The sequence below is a fragment of the Pygocentrus nattereri genome, chromosome 13 (assembly GCF_015220715.1).
Source record: "Pygocentrus nattereri isolate fPygNat1 chromosome 13, fPygNat1.pri, whole genome shotgun sequence".
In the NCBI taxonomy this organism is placed as follows: Eukaryota; Metazoa; Chordata; class Actinopteri; order Characiformes; family Serrasalmidae; genus Pygocentrus; species Pygocentrus nattereri.
In genome coordinates this window covers 34,114,123-34,138,709 of record NC_051223.1, presented here as the reverse complement: position 1 = coordinate 34,138,709, position 24,587 = coordinate 34,114,123, and the positions used below count along the sequence as shown (strand labels likewise).

General features: G+C 39.8%; 1 protein-coding gene across 1 annotated transcript in view; it reads right to left on the bottom strand.

The window, feature by feature from the left end:
- Positions 1 to 24,587, bottom strand: part of LOC108429440 (disintegrin and metalloproteinase domain-containing protein 12) — a 179,802-nt gene that overhangs the window by 78,832 nt on the left and 76,383 nt on the right. Inside the window, exons 4-6 of the mRNA XM_017701167.2 lie at positions 17,471 to 17,549; positions 5,049 to 5,125; positions 1,642 to 1,840 (exon numbers count right to left, since the gene is read on the bottom strand). Coding sequence (XP_017556656.1) covers positions 1,642 to 1,840; positions 5,049 to 5,125; positions 17,471 to 17,549 — 355 coding nt within the window. The remainder of the gene's footprint in view (positions 1 to 1,641; positions 1,841 to 5,048; positions 5,126 to 17,470; positions 17,550 to 24,587) is intronic.

Genomic DNA, 24,587 nt, shown 5'->3' with positions numbered 1-24,587 from the left:
ACGTCGCTGTTGTCGGAAGAAAACCTTGTATCTCCAAAACTTTACAGGAGAAGGAAAAAGCCTACTTTACTTTCAATGTAAGTCAATGGAACCAGAATTTTTTCCAGTTAATTTTGAGACATTTCTTTTGTTCCATTCATCATGAAATTTACATGCAATATAAAGAGTAAAAGGCATTTTCAAATTATGATGAAAACTGAAAAACGAAAAAAAAAAGGAGATATGAAGTTTTGTTCTGACAACACCGACATGTTCATTGTTATATGACAAAAAGTTTAAAAGAAAAATAAAGAAATGACTGAAATACACAGCACTGGGCAACTGAACTGTCCTCCTCACTCAGGGGCCCATGGTTGGCTTGGCAATGACACTATACTACAAAGGAACTACATTTCTTGGCACAAGGAGGGGAGTTTTAAAAAAACGCCCATTCAATGATAAAATCATAGCAACCCACGGCCTCTCGTGGCTTATTGCTTTAATAGACTACACTGAAGGTCCTCTGAGGTACATAGAGGATGGTCATCTGGTGAACTTTGCAAAACAAAACTAAAAATGTACTTCATGATCCCAGGCAAAGCCAGTGTGCTACAAACCTCCATGGTTATAGCAACAAATGCAGATGAAGTTATATAGTCTGCTGAACAAATTAAGACACTTTAAGACAAATTAAATTAGGTCACTAGTGTGTCTGATCTGCTCTGTGCATCATCATTTATTCTTATTTTACACAATATACATATATTTGGCCAGCAGGAATCAGGCTCCCACCTGATCCATCTGATTTCTCATGCTAATGGTTTACAGTGTTTGCTGCACAGAAAGAATCAAAGGCAACCACTGCTCAGTAGAAATCACCCTCAGTGCATTGACATGCATGTATATTTCCAGGAAAATATTATATTTGGATGTTGTCCTAGATTTTTTGCATAAAGAAATGAAATGAATTGCACACATCACTTTCTGCATCATAATTTAAAAGATCAGCTCATAAATGTTTTGGCCGCAAAGGCCTTCAGCAGAGCATTACTGCTTGTTTGAACTATGAAGTAATAACTGTGACATTTGCCAGAGCACCCTGGCAATGAACTTCATTCTGTTTGAGGATTATACATTGCAGATACTTACTTATTTCATATTCAGTTTCTATTAATGTGCATTGTAAACAGTGAGAAATATTCAGTGAGAAATATTCTTGCTAAATCATCACAATATAATGTGATGCTATTTCCTTATGTGAACCCACATAAGGCCATGGTGCAGAATGGGCCTATATTCTATATTTTCTTGCATATTCTACATATTTCCTGAGGGGCACTTATGACATTGTTTTACATACCAAAATGGTCTTTATTCATTTTGACAAGAGCATTTTCCTAACTCTATTTAGAAAAACAAGATCTTTGATACTGTGTGTTTAAGCCTCTGTTCTGATTGGAGCTAACCTGCTTAGGCTGAATAGATGGTTGCATGTGATTTTTGTGACATCACAAAAACAATGACTTCAAAACTGTTTATTTATATTGCAGTATTTGTCATATATGGGCTGGGAGTGAATGATATGTTTACATACTACATCAAAAAATGCAAGGCAATTTTTTTTTCACTCATATGGTCCCTTTAACAGTTTGTGTAGCTTACCCTTAGGAGCATGCTGTGTGAGCTGAACAGAGACCCTAGAGTGTCTGGGACCCCTGCAGTGTTTGATATGTTGTGTCCATGTCCACATGTGCCTCGGGTAAGGTTGAGATGTTCTCCCCTGTAGATATGATGCATGGTGCTGTTGGGCTTATGTGGTGGCTCCAACACCAACACTTTCTCTCTGAGTGTGATCAGCCCCCTGTGAATAAAGAGAGAGAGAGAGAGACAGAGAGAGAGAGAAGGAAAGGGAGAGAGTGAAACAAAGGGGGAGGAGACACATAGAAAGAAGAAACAAGAAACAAAGAAGATAGAGAGAGAGAGAAAGAAATAGAAAGATGGGGAAAGAATAGAAAGAGAGTAAAATGAACAGAGAGGGAAAGAAAATGAGAGGAAGGGAAAGAGAGGGAGAGATAGAATGGGGAGAGGGAGAGGGAGAGAGAGAGCAACAGAAGTAAATAAAGAAAGAAAGAACAAAAGAAAGAGAGAGTGAAACAAAGGGGAAGGAGAAACAAACAAACAAACAAACACAAAGAAGATAGACAGGGAGAAAGAGAAATAGAGAGATGGACAAAGGTGAGAGAGAGAGAGAGAGAGAGAGAGAGAGAGATGAAGAGAGAGGGAAAGAAAATGAAAGGAAAGGACAGAGAGAGGGAGAAATAGAATGGGGAAGAGAGAGAGAACAATAGAAAGAAGAATGTGTGAGACAAACATAGAGAAAGAAGGAAAAAATAGTGGGAGGAGAGAAAGAAAGAAAAAAGAAAGAAAGAAACAAAGAAAGGAGAGAGAACGTATGAGAAAAAGAGAGAAAGATGAAGAGTGAGGGGAAGAAAATGAGAGGAAGGGAAAGAGGGAGAGACACACAAAATAGTTAAAGTAGCCAATATTGAGAAAGAAAGGCAAAAAAACTCAGCTAACAAAGTGGCTAGACTGTAAATAGTGCAGTCTAATCCTCTCGGAGGGGAAGTGGTCTTTCCGCTTTCCCACAAGCTAAGACAGTTTGAAAAAACAGTTCTGGAAACTGGGTTATTTCAACATCCAAGCCACTGTTGGTCAACACGGCATCAATTTTGTGGACATTTTACTGAAACAACACTTCTTACGCAGCCCTAATACTGATGTTTAGTGGTTATGGGCCGTGTTTCAGCGAGCTTTTCTCACACTTTAAAGTTGCACATTGATTTAAAGTGACATCTTCCTCCATAAAGGGACGGCCAAACTCCGGGCTTTCTCAACAAGCCCACACTATGCTGCAGACCACATAAACGTCCACACAAACCCCACTCACACCAACGCTGCCAACCAAAATCAGCACTAATTTGCTTTGGCCTGAGCGCCAAGAAACACAGCTCTGAGTTTGTGAGCGTGTGAGTGTGTGTCCTGCAGAGCCCGGAGACATACTGCGGGGTCTGAGACAGGTTAGATGTCTGGAAGACAGGTTGCAGCTGCAGGCCCAAATAAAGAGCTTTAAGCAATAAGCAGTATCACTCCTGAGAGACAGGAGACATTTGCTGGCCAACGTTTAAGACATTCCTGAAACTATCCAGCAGAATTATCATAGTAATTACTCTGCCATGACAAGCTACAGTGCCTGTGTGTTAACAATGTCTGACTCAAATCAGCCTGTTTCAACACATCACTTGAAACAAATCAAGTCCAACTTGTCTTCCACACAATCTCTACATCCTTTTTGTGTGAATTAAGAATTATTTGATAAACTAAACAGCAATTTGGTTCTGCGATACAATTAATCAATGTAAGTTTACTGAAGTAAAACTGGAATTAGGGCAGTTAAATGATCAAAACAACTAATCGTGATTAATCTCAATCTTGTGTGTAGTTAATCACAATTAATTGCATTTGTCTCATTGGCTCAAGTTGAAATATTTTCCATTTAAAAGACAGTGAAATCAGTTATTGCTGTATGATTTGACAAAACAAGCTTCAGAATGTATTTATTACATATTATCACCCTTACTGATCATGTTCATTCATAGGAAGATCATGTGATCTCTATAATGCAAACAGTTTTCAATTTAAATCGTTGGAGTCCAGTGAGAGCAACAGGTTCAAGTCTAATGCAATTGTAGCTTCTCACTGTTATACTGCTACAGTACGTCTTGGTTCAAGTGGAACTAAAGTTTTCTGTTGTTTTGGTTAGTTTGGCACATCCGCTGGTCTCCAGTGAGGTCTAGATATCGGCAGCATCGGCTATGTTTCATCTTCTTGAAAATGATACTTCAGACTCGGTGTACTTCAGTAATAAACAAATTCACAGCACTGCCGTAGTTGGAAATAACTTTGATTTTATCAAGGCAGCCATCAGTGCAACTTTTAAAAGCTGTAGTTGAATAAGGGGCGACAGCTGCAGAGTCATAGCAATACAGTGCATGAGCGCCTGGGCTTCAGACTGGAGGTATGGCCAGTCCGAATGGCCAAACTAGGAAATGTGTTAAAAGCACTGAAAAAGATCAGTGGCGTTAAATGTTTGTTGGGTTAATACATCATTAATGTGTTAACGTTGACACCACTAACTACAATGCATTTCCCCTCCCCCACTAATATTTCTCAGGCAAAAACAGAATCAGTCAAATCGTTGCCTTAAAAATGATTCCAAAGGAACATTCTCTAATTGCAACAAATCGAGTGAATTGTGAATTATTAACAAAATAAACACTCTTTTTTCCACGTCACCTCTGGCATTATCATTAGATAGTTAATCAAGTTTCTTTGGTACAGATACACAAACAAGACCTATTTAAAATCTATTCTTAACCAGTGATTCTTTTTTTTCTCTTACTATTATTGCAGTTGCAATAATATCAGGAGTAATCAAAAGTGTTGCAACGAGAAAACGTTCATGACTGCATTAGATGAGACTAAAGCTGACTTGTTTTTGTGAGTCAGTGAATCCTTGAATCAGAAGTTCAATTCAGTTGAATGGGTAATATGAAAGCACTGGTTCGGTAAACTAAACACATTTTTCATCATTAGTGCATGTGTGCATATCAAGCCTGCTTGCTTTTAGTTTTTATTTGCTTTTTTCTTTTTCTCTATTATTATTATTGTTATTTTCATTTATACAATCTGACATGTAGTTATGCTTGACATACATCTTTAATGCTTCTTTAAAATGCAATAAAACCAAAAATAATACCAATAAAACCAGTAATAATGTTGTACAATCATGTCCTCTGTGCTTACATGCATTTCAGCAGCTACACTAAAAGCACTACAAACAGCACAACAGCATCATGTCAACATCAGTTTTACACTGATGGATTCTGTGTCAATTCTAATATAGTCACCTATCTTGGGTAATTAATCCCAGTTCTGCCACAATTATACCACATAATTAAAACGCACTTATTATAGTGCAGTCCACTGATGCAGTCACTATAGTAACTCACCTGAGTCCTGAGCAGGTGCTGAGAATGACATCAGAGTGCTGGTAGCCCTTCACCTCACCATGGTAATAACAGTTCATCTGAAAAACACACAAACAACTGCTAATACACACTCACATGACACAATGGAATGACACAGTGAAGGAGAATGAACTCTCATTGAGTGGGGGTCTGTGGGTCTGTGTCCACAGTGATTATGAAGTGTCCTTCCAGTTAATCTACACTGTGAGATGACAGAACTAATGTAAATCAATAACTGTCAATCATCAATCAAAAAGACACACTGTATTTCCATTACACGCTTTCAAAGGGTACCTGCTGCCCTACAAAGAGGTGAGATAAAGACAGGCAGTGAATGATGGGACACACACACACACACACACACACACATATATATATATATATATATATACATATATGTCCTGATCCTCATCTGGCTGAAGCGTCAGCCTGAGGGAAGGAGCTGGAACAGGTGGTGTCCAAGGTGAGAGGGGTCTGTGGAGATCTTCTCTGCATGCTTCCTGGTTCTAGAGGCATGCAGTTCCAGCAGTGTAGGCAACTCAACCCCAATTGTCCTCTCTGCAGATCTAATGATGTGCTGCAGTCTGTGGAGGTCATGCTTGGTAGCTGAGCTGCCCCACAGTGTGATGGACGTGGTGATGACCGACTATGATGGCTGTGTAGAACTGCACCATCAGCCTCTGGGGCAGGCTGAACTTCCTCAACTGACGCAGGAAGTACATCCTCTGCTGGGCTCTCTTGATGATGGAGCTGATGTTGCTGTCCCACTTCAGGTCCCTGGTAATTGTTGTGCCCAGGAACTTGCAGGACTCCACTGCCATTACAGTTCTGTCCAGGATGTTGAGCTCCGGCGGGGCTGGAGGGCTCTTCCTGAAGTCCATGGTCATCTCCACTGTTTTCACTGTGTTCAGCACCAGGTTATTGTGGCTGCTGAAAGGACCACCTGATCAACCACCCATCTGTAAGCAGACTAGTCACCATCTCGGATGAGACCAGTGACTGTAGTGTCATCTGCATACTTCAAGATTTTGACTCAGGGGTCCGTGGAGGTACAGTCATTCGTGTACAGAAAGAAGCGCAATGGTGAGAGGACACAACCTGGGGGAGCATCTGTACTGATGACCTGGGTGTTTGAGGTGAACTTTCCCAACCTCACCTGCTGCTCTCTGCCAGTGAGAAAGATGGTGATCCACTGGCAGGTGGGGCTTTTCATGCTGAGTTGGAGTAGTTTGTTGTGTAGCTGTCCTGAGGTGATTGTATTAAAGGCTGAGTTGAAGTCCAAGAACAAAATTCTTGTATACGTTCCCGGGTGTTTAATCTGTTGAAGAATAAGCTGGAGTCCCAAGTTCCCTGCGTTGTCCACCAACCCGTTTGCCCGGTATGCAAACTGCAGGGGGTTTGGCAGAGGATCTGTGATGTTCTTCAGATGGGAGAGCACCAGTCTCTCAAAGGATTTCATGACTACAGAGGTCAATGCAACAGATCTATAGTCATTCAATCCTGTGAAGGTTGCTTTCTTGGAAACTGGTACTAGTGATTTATTAAAGAGCGCTGTAACAACTGGTGCAAGCTTGTCAGCACAGACCCTCAGACAGGAGGGTGAAACACCATCTGGTCCTGGTGCTTTCCTCACTTTTTGTCTACTGAAGAGTCAAAGCACATCCTTCTCGCAGATCTTCAGGGCAGGATGAATAGATGGCTGAAAGACAGGAGGGTGTGAATCTGTGCTGGATGGGTATTTGGAGCTGGGCTTTTCAAACCTGCAGTAAAAGGTGTTAAGCTCATCAGCCAGCTGACGGTCACCCATTGTCTGGGTATAGTTCTGCAGGCACTTCCAGACGGCTGATGGCTCATTTGTGGACACTACTCAGCTTGTTTGAGTAGGTCTTTTTTGCAGCTCTAATTTCTTTATTGAGTGTGTTCCTAGCCTGATTGTACAGAGCCCGAACTCCAGTCTTATACATATGTGTGTGTGTGTATATATACATATATATATGGAGAGAGAGAGAGAGAGAGAGAGAGAGGGAGAGAATCGCATGGAGAGAGGGGAAAGAGAGAGGGTCAGGGAAGCATTTCAGGACAAAGCTGGTTTGTTTCAGTCGGAAAGGAGTTCTTGTCTGTTTTGGACTGAAAGCACGGCTGTAGGGTTTCTATTCTGGCACTGAACTCTCTGTATCCCATTTACCCAACTGCACAGCAAAACACAATGCCTACACTCAGTCTTTCTCTGTCTATATGCAGGCTTTCAAAAGAAAATACTCAGCTATTTCCAGAGCTGGGTCAGTGTTTTTGTAGGTCCAAGTTTTAGATTTTAGCCTCATTCCTTGCTCTTGGATTGCACCCAACAACCGTAAAGGAAAAAAAATAGACCCTCACTGAGGCAGCAAATGCATTTTGCCCATTTTAGCCTCGTCCTATCACCCGAATGTGGTTTCATTTCATTATTTCTGCACTCAGGCCCAGGCCCACTCTCACACCCTAGCAAGCCTCCCCCCCCATTTGGCCTGTAATTTGTCCAAGCTCTGGTCGGTGTATTTGCTCTGGTCGGTGTGAGCTGACATGGAGGATAGCTCCGAGCCTTCATGTCCACTGGACCACTGTTTCCTGTTTGCCCAGAGGTAAAAAGACATTCCACATCACATTAAATATGAAACACACACTGGTGCGGGGAGCAGCATCAGGGAAAGCGCCTGATTTAGCAACTGCTGCTGATGTCATGAGCACATGGATATTGTATGAGACCCTGATTGTTCGGCATCAGGGATATGTATAGACTGTTTCTGGGTGATACAAAAGTCACAGCTACGCAGAGCTCCAGGTGCCTTCAATTAGACATCCAGAGGCCCTAGAAATGGTTCTGGTGGAGTTTATGGCTGCCAAGTAGGTAAACGTGCAATATGAAATTATTAGGGTTCCAGTCCACTGGACCACAGAGGAGCCTACAAGCATCTACACTGTAAAAGATATTTCAATGTATTAACTTACATTTAGTAACCTGATTGCCTTAAAAGTCTGAATTATTTGAGTACCATACAACTGTTAGTTTTGGCCGTGCAAGCTGATTGGTTGAGATTGGTTGGTGTTTCGCCATAACATCACGTTTTATTCACAAACACTGTATTGTTCCGCTGATACACCGTTGCTAAGCAACAACTTTGACAGCTGTAAGACGCTCAAGCCATCTGAACATTTATACTTCTTATTTTGCCACAAACAGAAAATGGATCAGATTTGACAGAATGTCGATTTGATCAGACTCTGAAGATCAGACTACACTAAATTCCCAAAGTGTTATTACCACTGGGCAGCTTTTCATTTAGTACCTGTGACAGAAAAACACCTACACAACCTGGAATTAGCCAGAAATGAACCCAATACGACTGGCCAAACAAAATGGGCTGTATGCTCTACAGCCTGGCTAGAACAAAACAACATTAATATTGATTTGGCAAAAATTGACAAAACTGAGCTAAACTTGATAGTGTGGCAGTTTTATGTCTCAGTCCAATTTGGTCAGACTCTGAAGATGAGACAACAGAACTGAGCTGGAGAATGAACTGCCAGATGTGCAGCGAGTGGTCAGAGTTCGTTACTCTGATGTAGCAACAAGCTGCTTGTTAAGGACCTATAATTTGGTGGAAGGAACTGCTGACATTAAAACATATTAAATGCCATGTTCACGACCCAGTTTCTTTATTTCTTAGTTTATTTATTTAACTGTTGTATAAAAGCAATAGAACGCTCGAGATCGTGTGTTATCGCAAACACGATGTGATGTTATTTCGCGATAACACACTCCCTCTCATGTTCTATTGCTTAATTAAACATTAAATAACAAGTTGAGCAAATGTAAAAAACAGACTGGAGTTCTGCCAACTTTCTAAAACAAGTCAAATTAACTCAAAAATGGTTTAATTTTAACAGTGTTGATGCATTTTCCTAGTTTTACTATTCTATCCTTCCAAGCCCAGCTGTACAAGCACAGTGTTGCTATGATATAATCTCAGTTGGACCCCTCTCTTTCAATTACACATAAGAAATAGCAATAGTAAATTAGAAAGCTAGTGTTCCCCTCCAGATCTTCGAACCCACAAGCTGTAAGAAAGAGAACAAGAGTCTAGAACCACTGACTGTGTAACCAATGCTCTGACTTCATGTACTACTGCTAACAGTGAGTCCACTTACATAGCAACAACAAAATGCAATGCTTTTCAAATGTAAAAATCTTTATTATCCCATTTGAGCAGATGAGACAAAGGCGATCAATCAGGATTAATGACACAAAATAACGCGATTACTTATGATTGATTATTTAAATTGTCCATCGAAGATAATACATTGTCATTTATTCTACACAAAATGTTTCCATCTGGCCCTCAGGCCTCTATCTGACTGATTCAATATCTGGTGCAACAACACATCATATGGGTGCTTATCAGCTTTGTTAATGCTTGATGAACAATGTTTTCCATTTACTAGCTGCATAGAAGGGGCAGCAGAAATCAGTCACAACCTTAGTCACTTCACTTGCATGTGTATTTGCATGTGCATTATATCTGAAAGATGTGTTCTACTTAGCATAAAGAAATGAAAAGAGTCACATATTGCTCTGTTTACTGCAAACATATGTGAATTTGTAGTTATACCACTTTGTCTCGTTTGTATGGTCTTTTCTGTGCATGAAGTAAATATCCTGACCAAATAAAAGTGTAGTCATAACATCACCATTTATTCTTGATTGATGTAAAATGTACTCATCTGGCCAGCAGATATCAGCCTCCTGTCTGACCTATCTGATATCTGGTGTTATAACGATTCATTTGAGCGCTTATTGGCTTTGCAGATGCATCATGAAGCATTACAACGAGTTCCACTTACTAGCTGTGCAGGGGTAACTGAAGGCGACTACTGCACAGCACAAATTGCCTGTAGTCCCTTCACATGGAGTGTATTAATCTCACACACAAGGATGAGTGATTATTGCAGCAGGCATGGGAATGGTGCTAGCTTATTAGAGAGAAAGCAGAGAGGAGCTCTGTATGAGAAATCTCTATTCAAGGCCACGGTTAATGTGCCAGATTCACTGAGTCACTCTTAATCATAGCCATGCATTCAGGATCTGAGTCCTGCTCTGCTCAGGATTCATACAGAGCTACAGTGAGGCTTTGTAACACCATGCTGTTTTACAGGCTAAATGAGGAAGAAGGGGTTGGGGTTGATGAACGGACGCTGCTAGACACACGCACACACACACACACACACACACACACACACACACACACACACACACACACACACACACACACACCCCACACACCCCAGTAAGTAAATCCCTATGTGAATACAACATAATAGATCCAATATCTCCTCCCAAGAATTGCTGGAACCCTCCAGTGCAGCTCATCCCTGTTTCATGCAGGAGATAAGCAGGTCTGTTGCTTAGAGCAGAAATAATATTTGCCCATAACACACTGATTATTGTAAAGCAAAGGTATTCAAATCTGGAACTTGTAATCTCTGATAATGAATTGGACAGTTAACCTCTTGACATTCACACACCCACCAGCAGGTCCCTATTTCTGTTCTTCATCCCTATAGCTTAATAATAACTCAGTCATGCTGCCCTGTTTCCCATGTAATTACTAAACAATAAGCCGTATGTGGATACACAAAAGAGCTTTAGGGGTCGGTGTAATTGGTTGGCCACTTTATCATCATACCTGATTAATTAAGATAAATGGAGGTTGGGAAATTTGTAGTATCCAGACCAAGATGCCTGCAATTCAAATACATATCGTCTCTGTCCAACGACAAACAAGCCTCTCCAAAATAGAAACTTTAGAGGAGAGGGCAAAAATGTTCTTTACTTTCAATGGAAATTAATGGAAAAAGTTTTATTCTAAGCAATTCTGGAGCATTTTTATTGGTCCAATCATCATTAAATTTTCACACACAAATGACGGCCGCTGAGCTCAAATGATGCAGAAAAGTAAAAATCGTAAAAAAATGGAGATACGTGTTTTTCATTGGACAGCGATGATATGTATTATTAAATATTCTGGGTGCTTGGTGGTGTTTTGCATTCAGTTTGTTACAAAAGCATAAATGTTTACTGCCAGCTTAAAAGTTCCATGAGATTCTACATCTAGAGTCATGCCAATATAGGAAGAGACGTAATGAAATCGTACTAGAAGCTGTGATCTGGGCTGAGGCTAGGTTCAAATTGGGGCTATGGAAAAGAAAGCACCCTGCTGTTTTTCACTGCCTCATTATCATTTTTTTATTGTTTTGAATAACAATCAGCTTTCTATTAACCCTCTGAGGTCCGTGAACTCACCCACACATCAAATGTAACAACCTATAAAGATCTGCTCGTCCAATTCTGTCTCACGTGACTCACATGCAAAGTTATGAGGCTATGAAGAGGGGTTGAGAAACACATCATCTGCCTCTCACCGTGTGTAAGTACTGGATTGGTGTGTCTGTTTACATTTTTGGGTAAACTGACCAATGGACACTCAGGAAATCACTAAGGACTGGCCCATTACACTGCAGCAGTTGTGGAAAGTAACGATGAAGATAACACAACAATTTGATATGAAACATATGGGTATCATGTTATATGCAAGTGCCTTTAAATGAGAATTTAAGAAAGAAAGTCTGAGCGTGTGGCGGTTAAGCTGGTTAAAGCTGAAGCTAAAGTAAAGCTATGCTATTAATGATTTGGGGATTTGGAGAAGTTTCTGGTGGTAATGTACAATTGCACACAATGTGTGGATGAATATTTTGTAACATTGTACTTCTGACCCCTTACCTGAGTCAGTTGAAACTTGGGAAGGATGTATCTTCTGAAGATGTAAGTGTATTAAGTTAAATGATGCTTATTAGTTCCACAAAGGAGGAAATTTCACCTCCATTTAACCCATGCGTGAAGTGAAACACCACATACACACTAGTGAGCACACACACACTAGGGGGCAGTGAGCACACTTGCCCGGAGCGGTGGGCAGCCCTATTAATGGCACCTGAGGAGCAGTTGGGGGTTAGGTGTCTTGCTCAAGGACACTGCAGTCATGTACTGTCGGCGCTGGGGATCGAACCCAACCTTCTGGCAACCCTCCGGACATAGGGCCAGTTCCCTAACCTCCAGCCCACAACTACTGTTCAAGCGTATTAGCTACTGTTTTCATCTTCATAGTATAACGTTGCCCTGAACATCAAGCCAGATTATCTTTTGAGCCTGTGTGTGTGACGTTAATACATAATATCTGACGTGGTCCAAAAAACTTCCACAACATCTGATCTGACTTAAATTATTATTTCCCGGCTTTACAGTGAGCTCTAAAGTCAGCAGTCAGCTGTTGGTGTCTATGCCTTGAAAGCATGTCTTTTACTTCACCTTAAGATTTATGGTAAACTTAACATCCGCAGGTGTGTTGCTGGCACTGTCATATGGAGTATGGAAAAACTACTGTAAGAGCGTTCCATAAGGCACATTCCTTCCCATGGGAATTAATATCCTGCTCCAGGATACAGCCAAACCTGTCTTTGATTAATACAATATAGACATACTAAGATATTGCTTTTTAGTTTTTTTCAATATTTTTAATTTAATATTCAAGAGCAGACAATGCCCATAAAATAGCTGTGTCCAGGTTGTGAAGCTGTTTATTTACTCTTTTTATACTTTTTAACCCTGTAATCCCAGGCTTATTACATACTAAGGCTTATTATTCAGTAACCACAGGGAATTCAGTGCAAACTGCCATTATTATACCTGAGTTATTCTTAGAGAACAGAGGTGTGTAATAAAACCTTGGGCCAGCTGGTGAGCCCTGGTCATTAAATTGGTTAACTTTTTTTCCTGCTTGAAGCCAATTACTCATTGTATCCAGGGCCTGATAGTTAACTTCAATGTCATGTATCAGGGGAACAGTTAAAAAAAATTCATAAAAACTAAATTAACTGCAGCTTTCTGGAAATATCCTTTCTTTCTAATTAACATTTACAACATTGTTTAAGGCTTTCTTTGGTGTCATTTTAAGTGAAATACAACAGTTACATCAGGTTTGCAACATTGTTTTAGCACAGAGCAGCAGTACTCAGGACACATAGGCTCATTAACTTGTTAACTTATTAACTATTAATGCTATCTTATTTTCTTTCTTAATCTATAGGCTCATTAACTTTATTAATGCTCACTCAAATATTACCTGACACCACACACACACACATTTTCTTAGCCGCTTCTCCCTCAGGGTCGCGGGTACCTGACACCATGATATAGTTATTTTATATGACGTAGTTATTTATGATATAGTTATTTAAATACGATCACTCAGCCCTAGTTTAAATTCTATCTACAATGAAGTTATAAGACTAAATATCAGAGATGTGTAAGGTCTAAATCTCTTACTTTTTTTACTGGACTGACTCTTGGAAAACATGGTCTTATATTTTGAGAAAATGATAAACGGTCAGGGATTAAGACACTCCTCTAGGTTCAGCTAGAACTAATCCTTATTAGTTAACAAAATCTGTCTGTAAAGGTCCTTCCTGACCCTGTTCTCCTGAAAGGACAAACTGGAGAACTTCAACATGGGTCTAGCTATATTGTTCTTTTTAAGAAAGGATACAAACTAAGGCCCAATCCCATTTCACTCCTTGCCCTACCACTTAGTCCTTACCTTTCCATTTTGTGCGTTCACACCTAGGGGTAGGTGTCCTGTTGTTCGTTGAGATAGAAGGGTAGGGTGAAGTGTTAGGGCTACATGGCCCTCCAAAAGAGGTTTTTTTAGAGGCACACTACACGTAATGTGTTATCAGAAGAAAAAAAAAATACGGCAAATGGCTGTGCGAGCAACGGAAGAAACCTACAAATGTATTTTCTCCATTAAAAAATCACTCAGCATTGTATTATCTTAGTTTAATGTGGAGAATTCTTCATGACAAGCATACAAAATCACTAGTACCATGCTGATGTTTCCGTGGCTAGCTAGTTAAATATCTCGTTCCATATTAAACAGTGCAGAAGTTACATTCTGGTGCCTAAGAACTGCTGCACCATTTAAGGTGGAACGGGGTGGCTTTATAAATAATTGTTGCATCTCATATGATTCCTTAAATGTAACTAAAGCCCAGCAGTGAGGAGCTTAACTTTACCGCTGCTCTGCTATCACTGCAGACTGGCAGGGTCGCACTAGCAGCCTGTTAATGAAGTCAACCTCTTTCAACCACTACCCCTTGTAACTCAGTTCCAAGGAACAAGAAGACACTCAAAAACAAGGGGTAGGGGTAAATATAAGAAATGGGACTGAGCCTAAGTAGAGATTCATGCCCTGGTCCTCACTCTGGTTATTTATTTATTTGTGTGTGTGTGTGTGTGTGTGTGTGTGTGTTTGCATGTCTCTATGTGTGTTGCAATATACCTGGCATCTCACCAAACCAAGATGCATTGTTGATAGTAGTTTTGGTGTGAGGATGTTGTTTTGTAACTAAGCTCTATGTCTACAAATGTGCAGTGCAGTGACTGAAATGGAAAATAAGCAATGATTATGATAAAGTTAAAGTGTAGGATGCCAATTGAAAGGAAATTTACAAGAATGTCTATCTGCATATGATAAAACCTTTAAAAACCAAAGTCCTAGTCCAATTATTTCAAGGTACCACAAGTTCCTGGGCAACTGGCTGCTTTGTTGACTCACCAGCTTTGTCACCAGTTCATGCCCAAAAAAAGCTAAGAAAAGGTCTAAGGTTGATTCTAGATGTAAAAATTCAAGTTATTTTTTTTATCTGCAGTCAGTTACTGTTTTATCTCAACATGAGGACCAAATAAGTGTCAAATAAACCATCATGAAGTTCGAAAATGTGAATAAATCACAGACATAGCCAAAAGTACCTCGTGTCAAAATCAACTGTTTTGTGCATTGTTAATTTGCAGGACTGGTCTGTTCATATCATTTGCAAAAAACTTGGCAGGTCATGGAACATTTCATGAAGAAAAACTGCTAAACACATCAATGGCATGTCAACAACTGCCATAAGGAGAAAAATGTATCAGCATGATCTCAGAGAGTTTACCACACTATTAAAACCAGTGGTCCGCCTCTAGAAGAAAAAGAGCAGGTTACAGCTTCCTAAAAACTACATGAAAGACCAGGATGATTTTAGGATAAAGTCTTATGGACAACTGAAAAATAATTAAGAGAGATAGAATGAGGGACATTTGTTGACAAAAAAAAACAAACTTTGTGGCATGGAATCTGCTATGAGAGACTATGAGTATAAATACAGTTCACCTAATGCAGATATAAGTATCCTGAATTAAAGCTGACATTCTTTACCTTAACCTCACAGTGATAGTTTCATTCCAAATTCAATCCAGAGCCAAAACAGCAAAAGTGGTCATTGTCCAGTTACACTCAGACTGCATGTGTGAATGTATGAGTATGTTCATTTGGGGAGAACATGTCGTGCCTGTACGTCCTCACATTTCACATGTTTTTATTTATTTTGCAATCTAAGATCACATTGTCTAATCAAAAGTTCTCAATAACATTCCTCTGGGGCACAGTGTTGAGAAGGAGGAGCTGTCAGAGTTTGGATAACGTGATCTGCAATCATTGCCTCCCTTGAAAATAGAGGCACAACTCTCCACACTGAAAAAAGTGTGCAGTCAGCACACCCTGTCTCCAAGGAGCAGGAGATGGAACAGCCAAACAAGCACAAGCAGCTTCTCAAATCTCCCTCCAGTCTTGTGAAACAGCACAGCTGATGTTTCACTGACCCTGAACAGACCTCAGAGGACACATAGAGACACACACACACGCTCTGTCTCTCTAAATAGTGGTTAGCACCACAATACAAGTCAAGGCTTGACTTGTAGCTAAAAAGATCAACGGTACAACTGGGGACAGAAATCACAGCCGACCCACCAGGATTACTTTAATTAGAAGTGGAAAAAGGTGAGAATAACAGCAGCCAACAGTTCACATGTTCGATGGACAAATCAGACAAGAAAGAAAGAAAGAATGAGAGAGGACAGAGAGAAAGCAAAAAGACAGTGAAAAAAGCAAGAAACACTGATTGACACCACTATCATGGAGCATTCAGGTATTCACCTATAGATGTACCTAGATGAAAAGAGAGACAGAATAAGAGAAATATAAAGAGGGAGGGAAAAAAATAAATACATAAAAACTGATAAAGAGAGAAAAACAGAGGTGGAAAGAGTGTGGGAGAGAAAAAAAGGGAGACAGACACAGAAAGAAAGAAAAAAGAAAGAAAGAAAGAAAAAGATAAATAGAGGCAGAAAGAGTGTGGGAGAGAAAAAGAGAGAAAGGGATATGGAAAAAAAAAGCAAGAGCAAGCAGAGAAAGAGAAGAATAGATGAACACAGACAGAATGGGAGAGCTATAGAGAAAGAAAGAAAGAAAGAAAGAAAGAAAGAAAGAAAGAAAGAAAGAAAGAAAGAAAGAAAGAAAGAAAGAAAGAAAGTGATACTGATAAAAGAGAAAAAGAGACAGGGAAAGGCAAAAAGAGAATTTGGGAGAGAAAAACAAAATATAGAGGCAGAAAAGAAAGAAAGAAAGAAAGAAAGAAAGGAAGAAAGAAAGAAAGAAAGAAAGAAAGGAAGGAAGAAAGAAAGAAAGAAAGAAAGTGATACTGATAAAAGAGAAAAAGAGACAGGGAAAGGCAAAAAGAGAATTTGGGAGAGAAAAACAAAATATAGAGGCAGAAAAGAAAGAAAGAAAGAAAGAAAGAAAGAAAGAAAGAAAGAAAGAAAGAAAGAAAGAAAGAAAGGAAGAAAGAAAGAAAGGAGAACAAAGAAAGTGAGAAGGAGAGTGAGAAAGAGAGTGAGTGAGAGAAACTGAAAAGAAAGAAAGAAACAAACAAAATAACAGAAAGAAGGTGGTAGTATGAGGGAGAAAATATAAAAAAGTGAAAAACAGAGCGAGAGACAGAAACTCTATAAAGACAGAGAAAATCAGAGAGAGAAACCATAAAGAGAGAGAGAGACTATAAAGAGTGATAGAAAAACAAAGAGAGAGAAAGACTACCAAGACAGTGAACTCTAAAAACACACTAATACAAAATTACAACCCCATAAACCTCTACAATGAATGCATGAAGCAACGAGAAAGACAGTGAGAGAGAGAGAGAGACAGAGAGAGAGAGAGAGACAGAGAGAGACAGAGAGAGACAGAGAGAGAGTGAGAAGAGTGTTTACATTAGCTGAGGGAGTTGTAAGCTTTTTACTGCAGGTAATTAACACACTTATTCGCCGCCTTTCATCTCAGAATCATGACGAAACCAGAGCAGATGCTTCTACAACATCAGTGCACGATTTCAGATCATGGAGAAGAGAGTGCAATCAGAGCAGGACAGTGTAAGAATGATCTTACCATGGAGGAGGGCGAGGTGGTGACTGCTTTTCCACCCTCCAGGTAGTGCGTCTCCGTGTAGTGACTGGCAAACAGACCCCTGGAACAAAGACACACAAACCCTTACACTGAGAGAGAGAAGAGAAAAGCATCTCAGATTCAGTAATGGATATACATTTAATTTATGATTTAAAATTGATTTCTTTATCTATCTCTCTATCTATCTACATATATACATACATATCTTGGTTTCCTACTATATGTAACCGACCAGATCAACTACTCAAACTGGCACAGTATGGGTCACTTTACAATTACAAGAACACCAATTATGTCCAACATGTGCTTTACAAGACAAGCCTATATCTTCACATGCATTTCTGTCTCCTCACAGGCTTGAGCTTATAATAAATAATAATAAATGCTTCTTCTTGCCAAATGTCCCCATAGAACCTTGTTACTGCCTTATGCTGTGTGTAGAAATTTATTTATAATTTTTAAGTGTATATAGGGCAAAAGCTCATATATATTTGAATTAAGCACCCCATTGTCAGTACAGCAAGCTCCTCATTCAGTTTGTCTGTACTTCAGTGACATGTTATCTACCAATAGTTGTTGTGTGCTAACTTAAGGCAGCTATTTAGTGTTCCACAGTGTATAAGTGAGTTACAGGGGATACCACAGATTTTTCCTGAAAATGAAGCATTGGCTTAAGATAGTTCAAATTTGTGCCAAAATATATTAATGTAGTACCACAAGTCCATTGGTGTATGTGTTCTTGAGGTTTAGTAGGGTACTAGGGATGCTGGAGTTTAATGGGATACTATGGCATCTCCTCACTGAGAAGGCCCACATTAACTCTCAGTTCTGACTGTCCCTTTCCTGTTCCTGGGCCTCACTGCCAACTGTTTCTTGTTTTGGACTCATTAGAGCACTGGTGAGGTCAGGCACCAATGTTGGATCAAAGCCATGAAAAACAGACTCATTATTCCTCCTCCATCCAACTTGAAAGTCTTCGCTTTGCATTTGGGCCTGTTTAGCATTGCCCATTGTGGTCTTAGACTCGCATCTCTATTCTCGCCTAAGCTGTTGTTGCTCCAAGACGTTTCCACTTCAGAACAACCACACTCATATTTGCTCAGGGTAGCTCTAACATGTCAGAAATTTGAGGATCTCATTTGCTGGACAGGTGGCATCTCATGACCGCACCACATTGAAAGTCACTGAGCCCTTTTAGTGCAACCCATTCTACTTTAAGTGTTTTTTATGGGCATACATGGCAGTTTGCTTAATTTTACTCTCCAATTAGCAATGAGTATGGCTGAAATATCTGAGTCCACTGATAAGAAGGAGTGTCCACATATTTTTGATATTTGTTACTTACCTCTGTTCTGATTGTATGCCCTTTATTATACCTCATTCACAAAGCAGGCTGGGCTATGTATAATGATGCTGATTACTGGAATAGCCCAGATAAACTCACTCATTGCATGCATCCTGCTGTCTATGCCTTCCATTCATTACAGGTACTAGAGCATCTAGGGGTTTAGTGGGGTATCAGGGCTTTGTGGTATGACCTGAGGCTTCCAGTGTCTTATGTATAATCCATTAAAACTTAATCAGCTGGCAGTGATTAGAGATTCAGGACTGGCCACCGAGACCATCTGGAACAGCAAAAGAATGCACTCTCTCTCCCTGCCTCTCTCTGCTGAGAAACAATGTGTTCATTAGCTCCAGACACACAGGACTGGGTGGATGTGAATCATCTGCCCTGTCCATGTGTTTCTCTATAGCTGTGCCTTGTTACGAATACCAGACTCTGAGAAGGAGATAAACTAATGAATATGAAAATATTCATGAGTAATGCTGAAGGAGGTGAAAAACACTGACTCCCAAGGTCGGCCACAGGGCAATACATATGGTCATGTTTTTTAGAAAAACTCTGAGTCAGGAACAACACGGTCATCTCGAAACACAGTGAAATCAAGAAAACTGAAGTAAGGCTTATAGCACTCATACGCAGTTCAGGTGAATCCCACGTGGTTGATAAGCTGAACTGAAACAAAAATCTGGCGCTGATTTTCTGATAGCAGTTGTGTACGTTAATCAGTGTGTTGTGCAGTGTTCTGTACCGCAGCACTGGATCCCTCAACCTCATCAGTTTGACTTTTTAATCATGGTTTTACACTGTTTTCATGTTTCCACCCATCAATGCTCTCTCAATGGAGAAATCCCTGTGGTGTCAATCGACACTGACAACTAGCCTAGCCAGCTAGCATAAGACAGACTCATAAATACCACAAAGCTAGCATTAGCATAAATCTTAGCTTTGCTGTCAAACAAAAGCATAAAGAAAACAGGAATTTTAGCTTTATTCAGCCCAAAATGAATGTCAGAGACAACTGTTTTTACCCTTTCAGCCACAGAGAAGAAGCCAAATGAAGTTATCTACGCACCCTTACTAACTTGCTAAATGTAGCTTTTAGCCTGCTGTCCTAATCATCTGAGTCACTTAAATCATTTGGAAAATCCATTCTCTCCAATGTAACAGTTAGGTACAATAATATGGCTACAATATTCATCTTTCTAGCATTAACACTAGCTATCTGCCCCCCAAACTATACCCCATAGCAACTGTACTTTTTCAAAAGTTCCTCCAACCTTTAAGACACATCGTGAGAAGGAAGCTTTCGCTTTCTTTTAAATGGAAAATTTCATTCTAGAGACTGCAGCAATGCTACTAAAATGCAGGTAAGCATAATAATTCAGGCCAGAGTGTCACATTAGACATGAAGACCTATGGAGCCTATAGGCTTTGCCTTAACCGCAGAATTAATTCACTTTTACTGCCAATGTTACATCTGCCATTCTACATTAGATCAGATGTCCATATCTGAGCTGCCACAGTGCACTCTTTACTTTTAGTTTCTCACCATGGTAACTTTTTTTCAGACTTGTAGTGCTCTAGTTATTGGGTAAAACATCACCTGCTGCGAGCATACAAGGTTGTCTTGGAGACGTCATTTGAACGAAGGGTGTGGCAGTCACACCGTAGGCGCCAATTAATGCCAATCACTGTTCTGAATCACAGGCTTGGAAGGTGGAGGTTCAGCATCGTGTTCTGTTGCGTATGTCATTCGGTTTATAAGACGACTAAAAATAGAGTTTGTCAAACTGTTGAATTCTCAACGAGTGTAGTGTAATAAGCTGAATTTGAATCTCAGTAGCTTTTCAATTTTTTTTTAATTTGCATAGGTGATGTGTATGCCAAGCCAGTAGAACTTGCTGAGAATGATATTAGACAGCAGAGATTACAGTGAAAGTGATGAAAGATTTAGAGTTTCAAAGTCTTTGACATAAAACACATTAAACGTGATAACAACTTTGTCAGTGGAGTAGCTATTTTTGCACTTAAAGAGAAAAGTACTCCTTCCCAGTCTCAATTCCAGACATGAGAAATGATTTCTGTTCTCTTAGACTGTTTGGCACTCAACCTCCCATTGTTTGGCACTCAACCTCCCATCTTTCAGATAGCACAGACAACCTTTAAAGACAGCTCTCAAGCCAGTGACAGTGAAGACACAAAACCCAAGTATGATGTGATGTAAGAGAGGCAATTACGACAGAGCAATCAATGCCACTCTGCAGATTGATCAATCAGCATGAAAAAGGCTTCCAATAATCCCACACACCGGTTCAAGTGGAAAATAGTGCTTAGTGTAAAACATTAAAGACTAAAGCTGTATGGAGGCAAATTGCTCCACTGCCCCTCGTGTTAATGATGACAGAAATCCAATTGATTTTCAAAGGTGGTACGAGAGCTGGTCTTTAAATTAAAAAGGGCAGGTTCCCTCCAAAGACAAAAACAGAGAGCTGTTTAATTAATGTTTATGGAGACACCAGATGTAATTGGTCTCGCCTCCTTTGGCCGTAGCATGACGATGTATTGTGCTAAGAGAGTGCAATCTGCACTGAAGGGACTTCAAACCAGGAGAATTGCTTTTGACATAGTCTCGCAGGAGTCAGCTGGACAGAGGGTGCAGACAGAGGCTCTGGCCAGTTATCTTTCTCTTGCTATTTCTTTGGAGGCATCCTGACAAGCTGGGGTTACTGAAGTAACCCAGAGGAAAACACAGCCAACGGCAATGGGTTCCATACACTGTTCATGAGACTGCTGGAAACAGAACCTCAGCTTAAAGAGAGACAGCAGGGCTGCTTCTTTTATGTGGACTGTGATATTAACAAACAAAACACGTACATGAATTAGGAAAGCATGCGGTTTTCAGCAGATTTTGCAGAGCTTTGCTTTTAAGCCACAATATTAGTGGATGGCTATTGATTTGTTGTTCCTTGACACTGCCAGCAAGACTATGACTATGATATACATTTGAATGCAACAGTCTGGGCACCCCTTGGCAAATTTTATAGATTTCTTTAAGTCTGTGATTAAAATGTTTAATAAAGGATCATCTAAATGCTAAGTACAAAAACAGGCAAGGGTTCATACATGGGCAAATAGGGCAACGCAGGCAATGCTAAGTCAGGGTGAAAGACAGGAGCAAAAGGTCACAACATGAAAGAGGAAAACAGAATCAAAAAAAGGTCAGGCTAGAATCGTAAATGAGAAATATCAGCAAGAAAACAAACTGGGAAGTCAAACACTAGAACAAAAGGCTTGGTAATGCACAGGAGACGGGTACAATACTTCGCAAGGAGGCTATGGAAACAAACAGGTCATATGGGCACTTAAACAAGTGACGACAATCAATAATCAGGTGAACTGGAGTGTGGATGGGTAGATGGCTGAGAGTCCATGGTCATGTGATCTCTCAGAGGTTTCTGAGAGTTGGAGTTCTGGATGGAGTGACGGGAGTCTCTGCTGAGCCAGCAGGAGGCAAGACAACCTCTGCAAAATACTTTAATTTTTTTCAGTAAATGTTGTCTGCAGTCTCAACTTCAGTAATAGAAAAAATAAAATAGTAATTGTGGCATGTGCAAAAGCCTTGGTAGTTTTAGAAAAGAATGACCTCATTAGGCCTTAATTGATTAATTAGAATTGGTTAGCAGGTCAAGAATCATCATTACGGACGGTCAGCTGATGGCAAAATATGGAGCCTAATAAATTCTCTGACTCTTAAAACTTATGCTAACACCCAATAGCCATGGACTCATCTAAATAGTTGGCAGAGGATTTGAAAATGAAGCTAACTGGTGCCTACAAAGCAAGGGATGCTGTAAAAAGATTTCAAAGCATTTCTAGCTCCCAATTTCCACTGTGCAAATTGTCATTAAGATGCTATTATGGAAGTTAAGATCAAGGTGGAAGACCAAGAAATCTCTCAGATAAAACTGTTCATATGTTGTCCAGAAAGGCAAAGCAAAACCCCCATATGCAGCAGAAGACCTCCAGGAAGGTCTGACTGAACTGACACAGGAGTGGCAAAACATTGTTCTACTGTGCAGCTTTACTTGCACAAACATCATCTGCATTGAAGAGCCAGCAGAAGGAAACCTTAAAATCTAAATTTTTTTACTGGTTTGCTGTAAACATTTAGCTTTTGTCACTAAAAATTCAACAAAAATATAATTAGGTTAGATTCTGTGAGCTTTTGCATTCAGTTGTATATTATTAAAAATGGGTCTTGTTAATCTTGAAGAACATCACTATTAATCCTCCAACTATAGCTTAAACTTCTGTCCTGAAAAACCTTCATGATTGCCTGAAATTAATAACACTGACACTGTGTTCATTACCACTGAGACAAAAAACAGGTTATCAATACACACTGATCTTCTTACTGTCTTACAGCTCATTAGCACCACATAACAAGCTGATCGGGAAATATGCTTTACATTCACAGGTTAAATATGACGAAGCGGCAACTGTCTTCACACAGACAACTGCAATATTTTATGAGCTCTTTATTTTGCATTCATGCATTATACATAAGCAAGAACCACACAGCAGAAGCATACAAAAGAAGCCCTTTGAAAGGAAAGAACAGTGGAGAAAATGTTTCTCTGTAATTTTGCTTTTCATCATATCTGACTGAAGGTGGAGCCTTAGGAGAGAAAAGCTAATGAAATCATCACTGGGCAGGAGGAAGCATACAAAACAACAATCCACAAAGCTTCAAGATCCTAAAATGTACCCTCTGCAAAGCAGCAGTCACAAGTCAAATAACTTGGCTATATCTCAAGCTGTCCCAGCTGATTGCTAGAGCTATTCTTTTGCTGACATTTCAGACAGCCTTACTGTTCGTTAAAGGATTTTACTTGAGGAAAAAAATTCAAATGAACGCAAAAAGCAGCTTTAACTGCCTAACATGAAACCTTTAACTACTGGACTATTGACAATCCTTAAAAGCTCAATACAAAATATAAAGCTGAGAAATTTTACTTGGAAACTAATGCACAGCAGCTTCTAACAGTGGCTTTAACTGTTATCTATACAGTGTAAACCTTAAATGTAAGCATAGCCTGTTAACATTTTTCAAATGGCCATACATTATAAAGTTGAAAAGTTGAAACTAATCCTTTCCACTTCACTAAAGCAGAGTTTGCAAATAGTTTACAACGTTTATTTAATAATCAGTATTTAGTGTGTGCACTCTTTGCCTTTATCACAGTGTCCATTCTCGGTGGGAGACTTGCCCTCCACATCTCCAAAGTTTTAGAAGTTGCTTGCATTTTTTGCTTCTCACAATCCAAATAAATTCAATGATGTTGAGAATTGGCCAGTCTATTGTTCTGAGAACACCAGCAGCTTTTTGGTTTGAGGAGTACATTTTGATTGTCTCAGCAGTGAGCTTGGCGCTTGGAGTCAATATCCCATTATTGCTGTAGAACTAATTTATTTCCAGACATTTCAGACATTTTTAGAGGGTACTGCATGATGTATTAAAATCATTTTGTACACATCAGCAAACTGAATGCTAACAGTAGCTTTAACTGTCAGACACACACACACACACACACACACACACACACACACACACACAGTCTCACCAAGCACTTTATTAGGAATGCCTCCTTGTATCTACACTTATAGTCCATTTCCTCAGCTGCACTTACCACACAGGAGCACTTTGTAGTTCTACAATTACACAATGTAGTCCATCTGTTTCTCTGCATACTT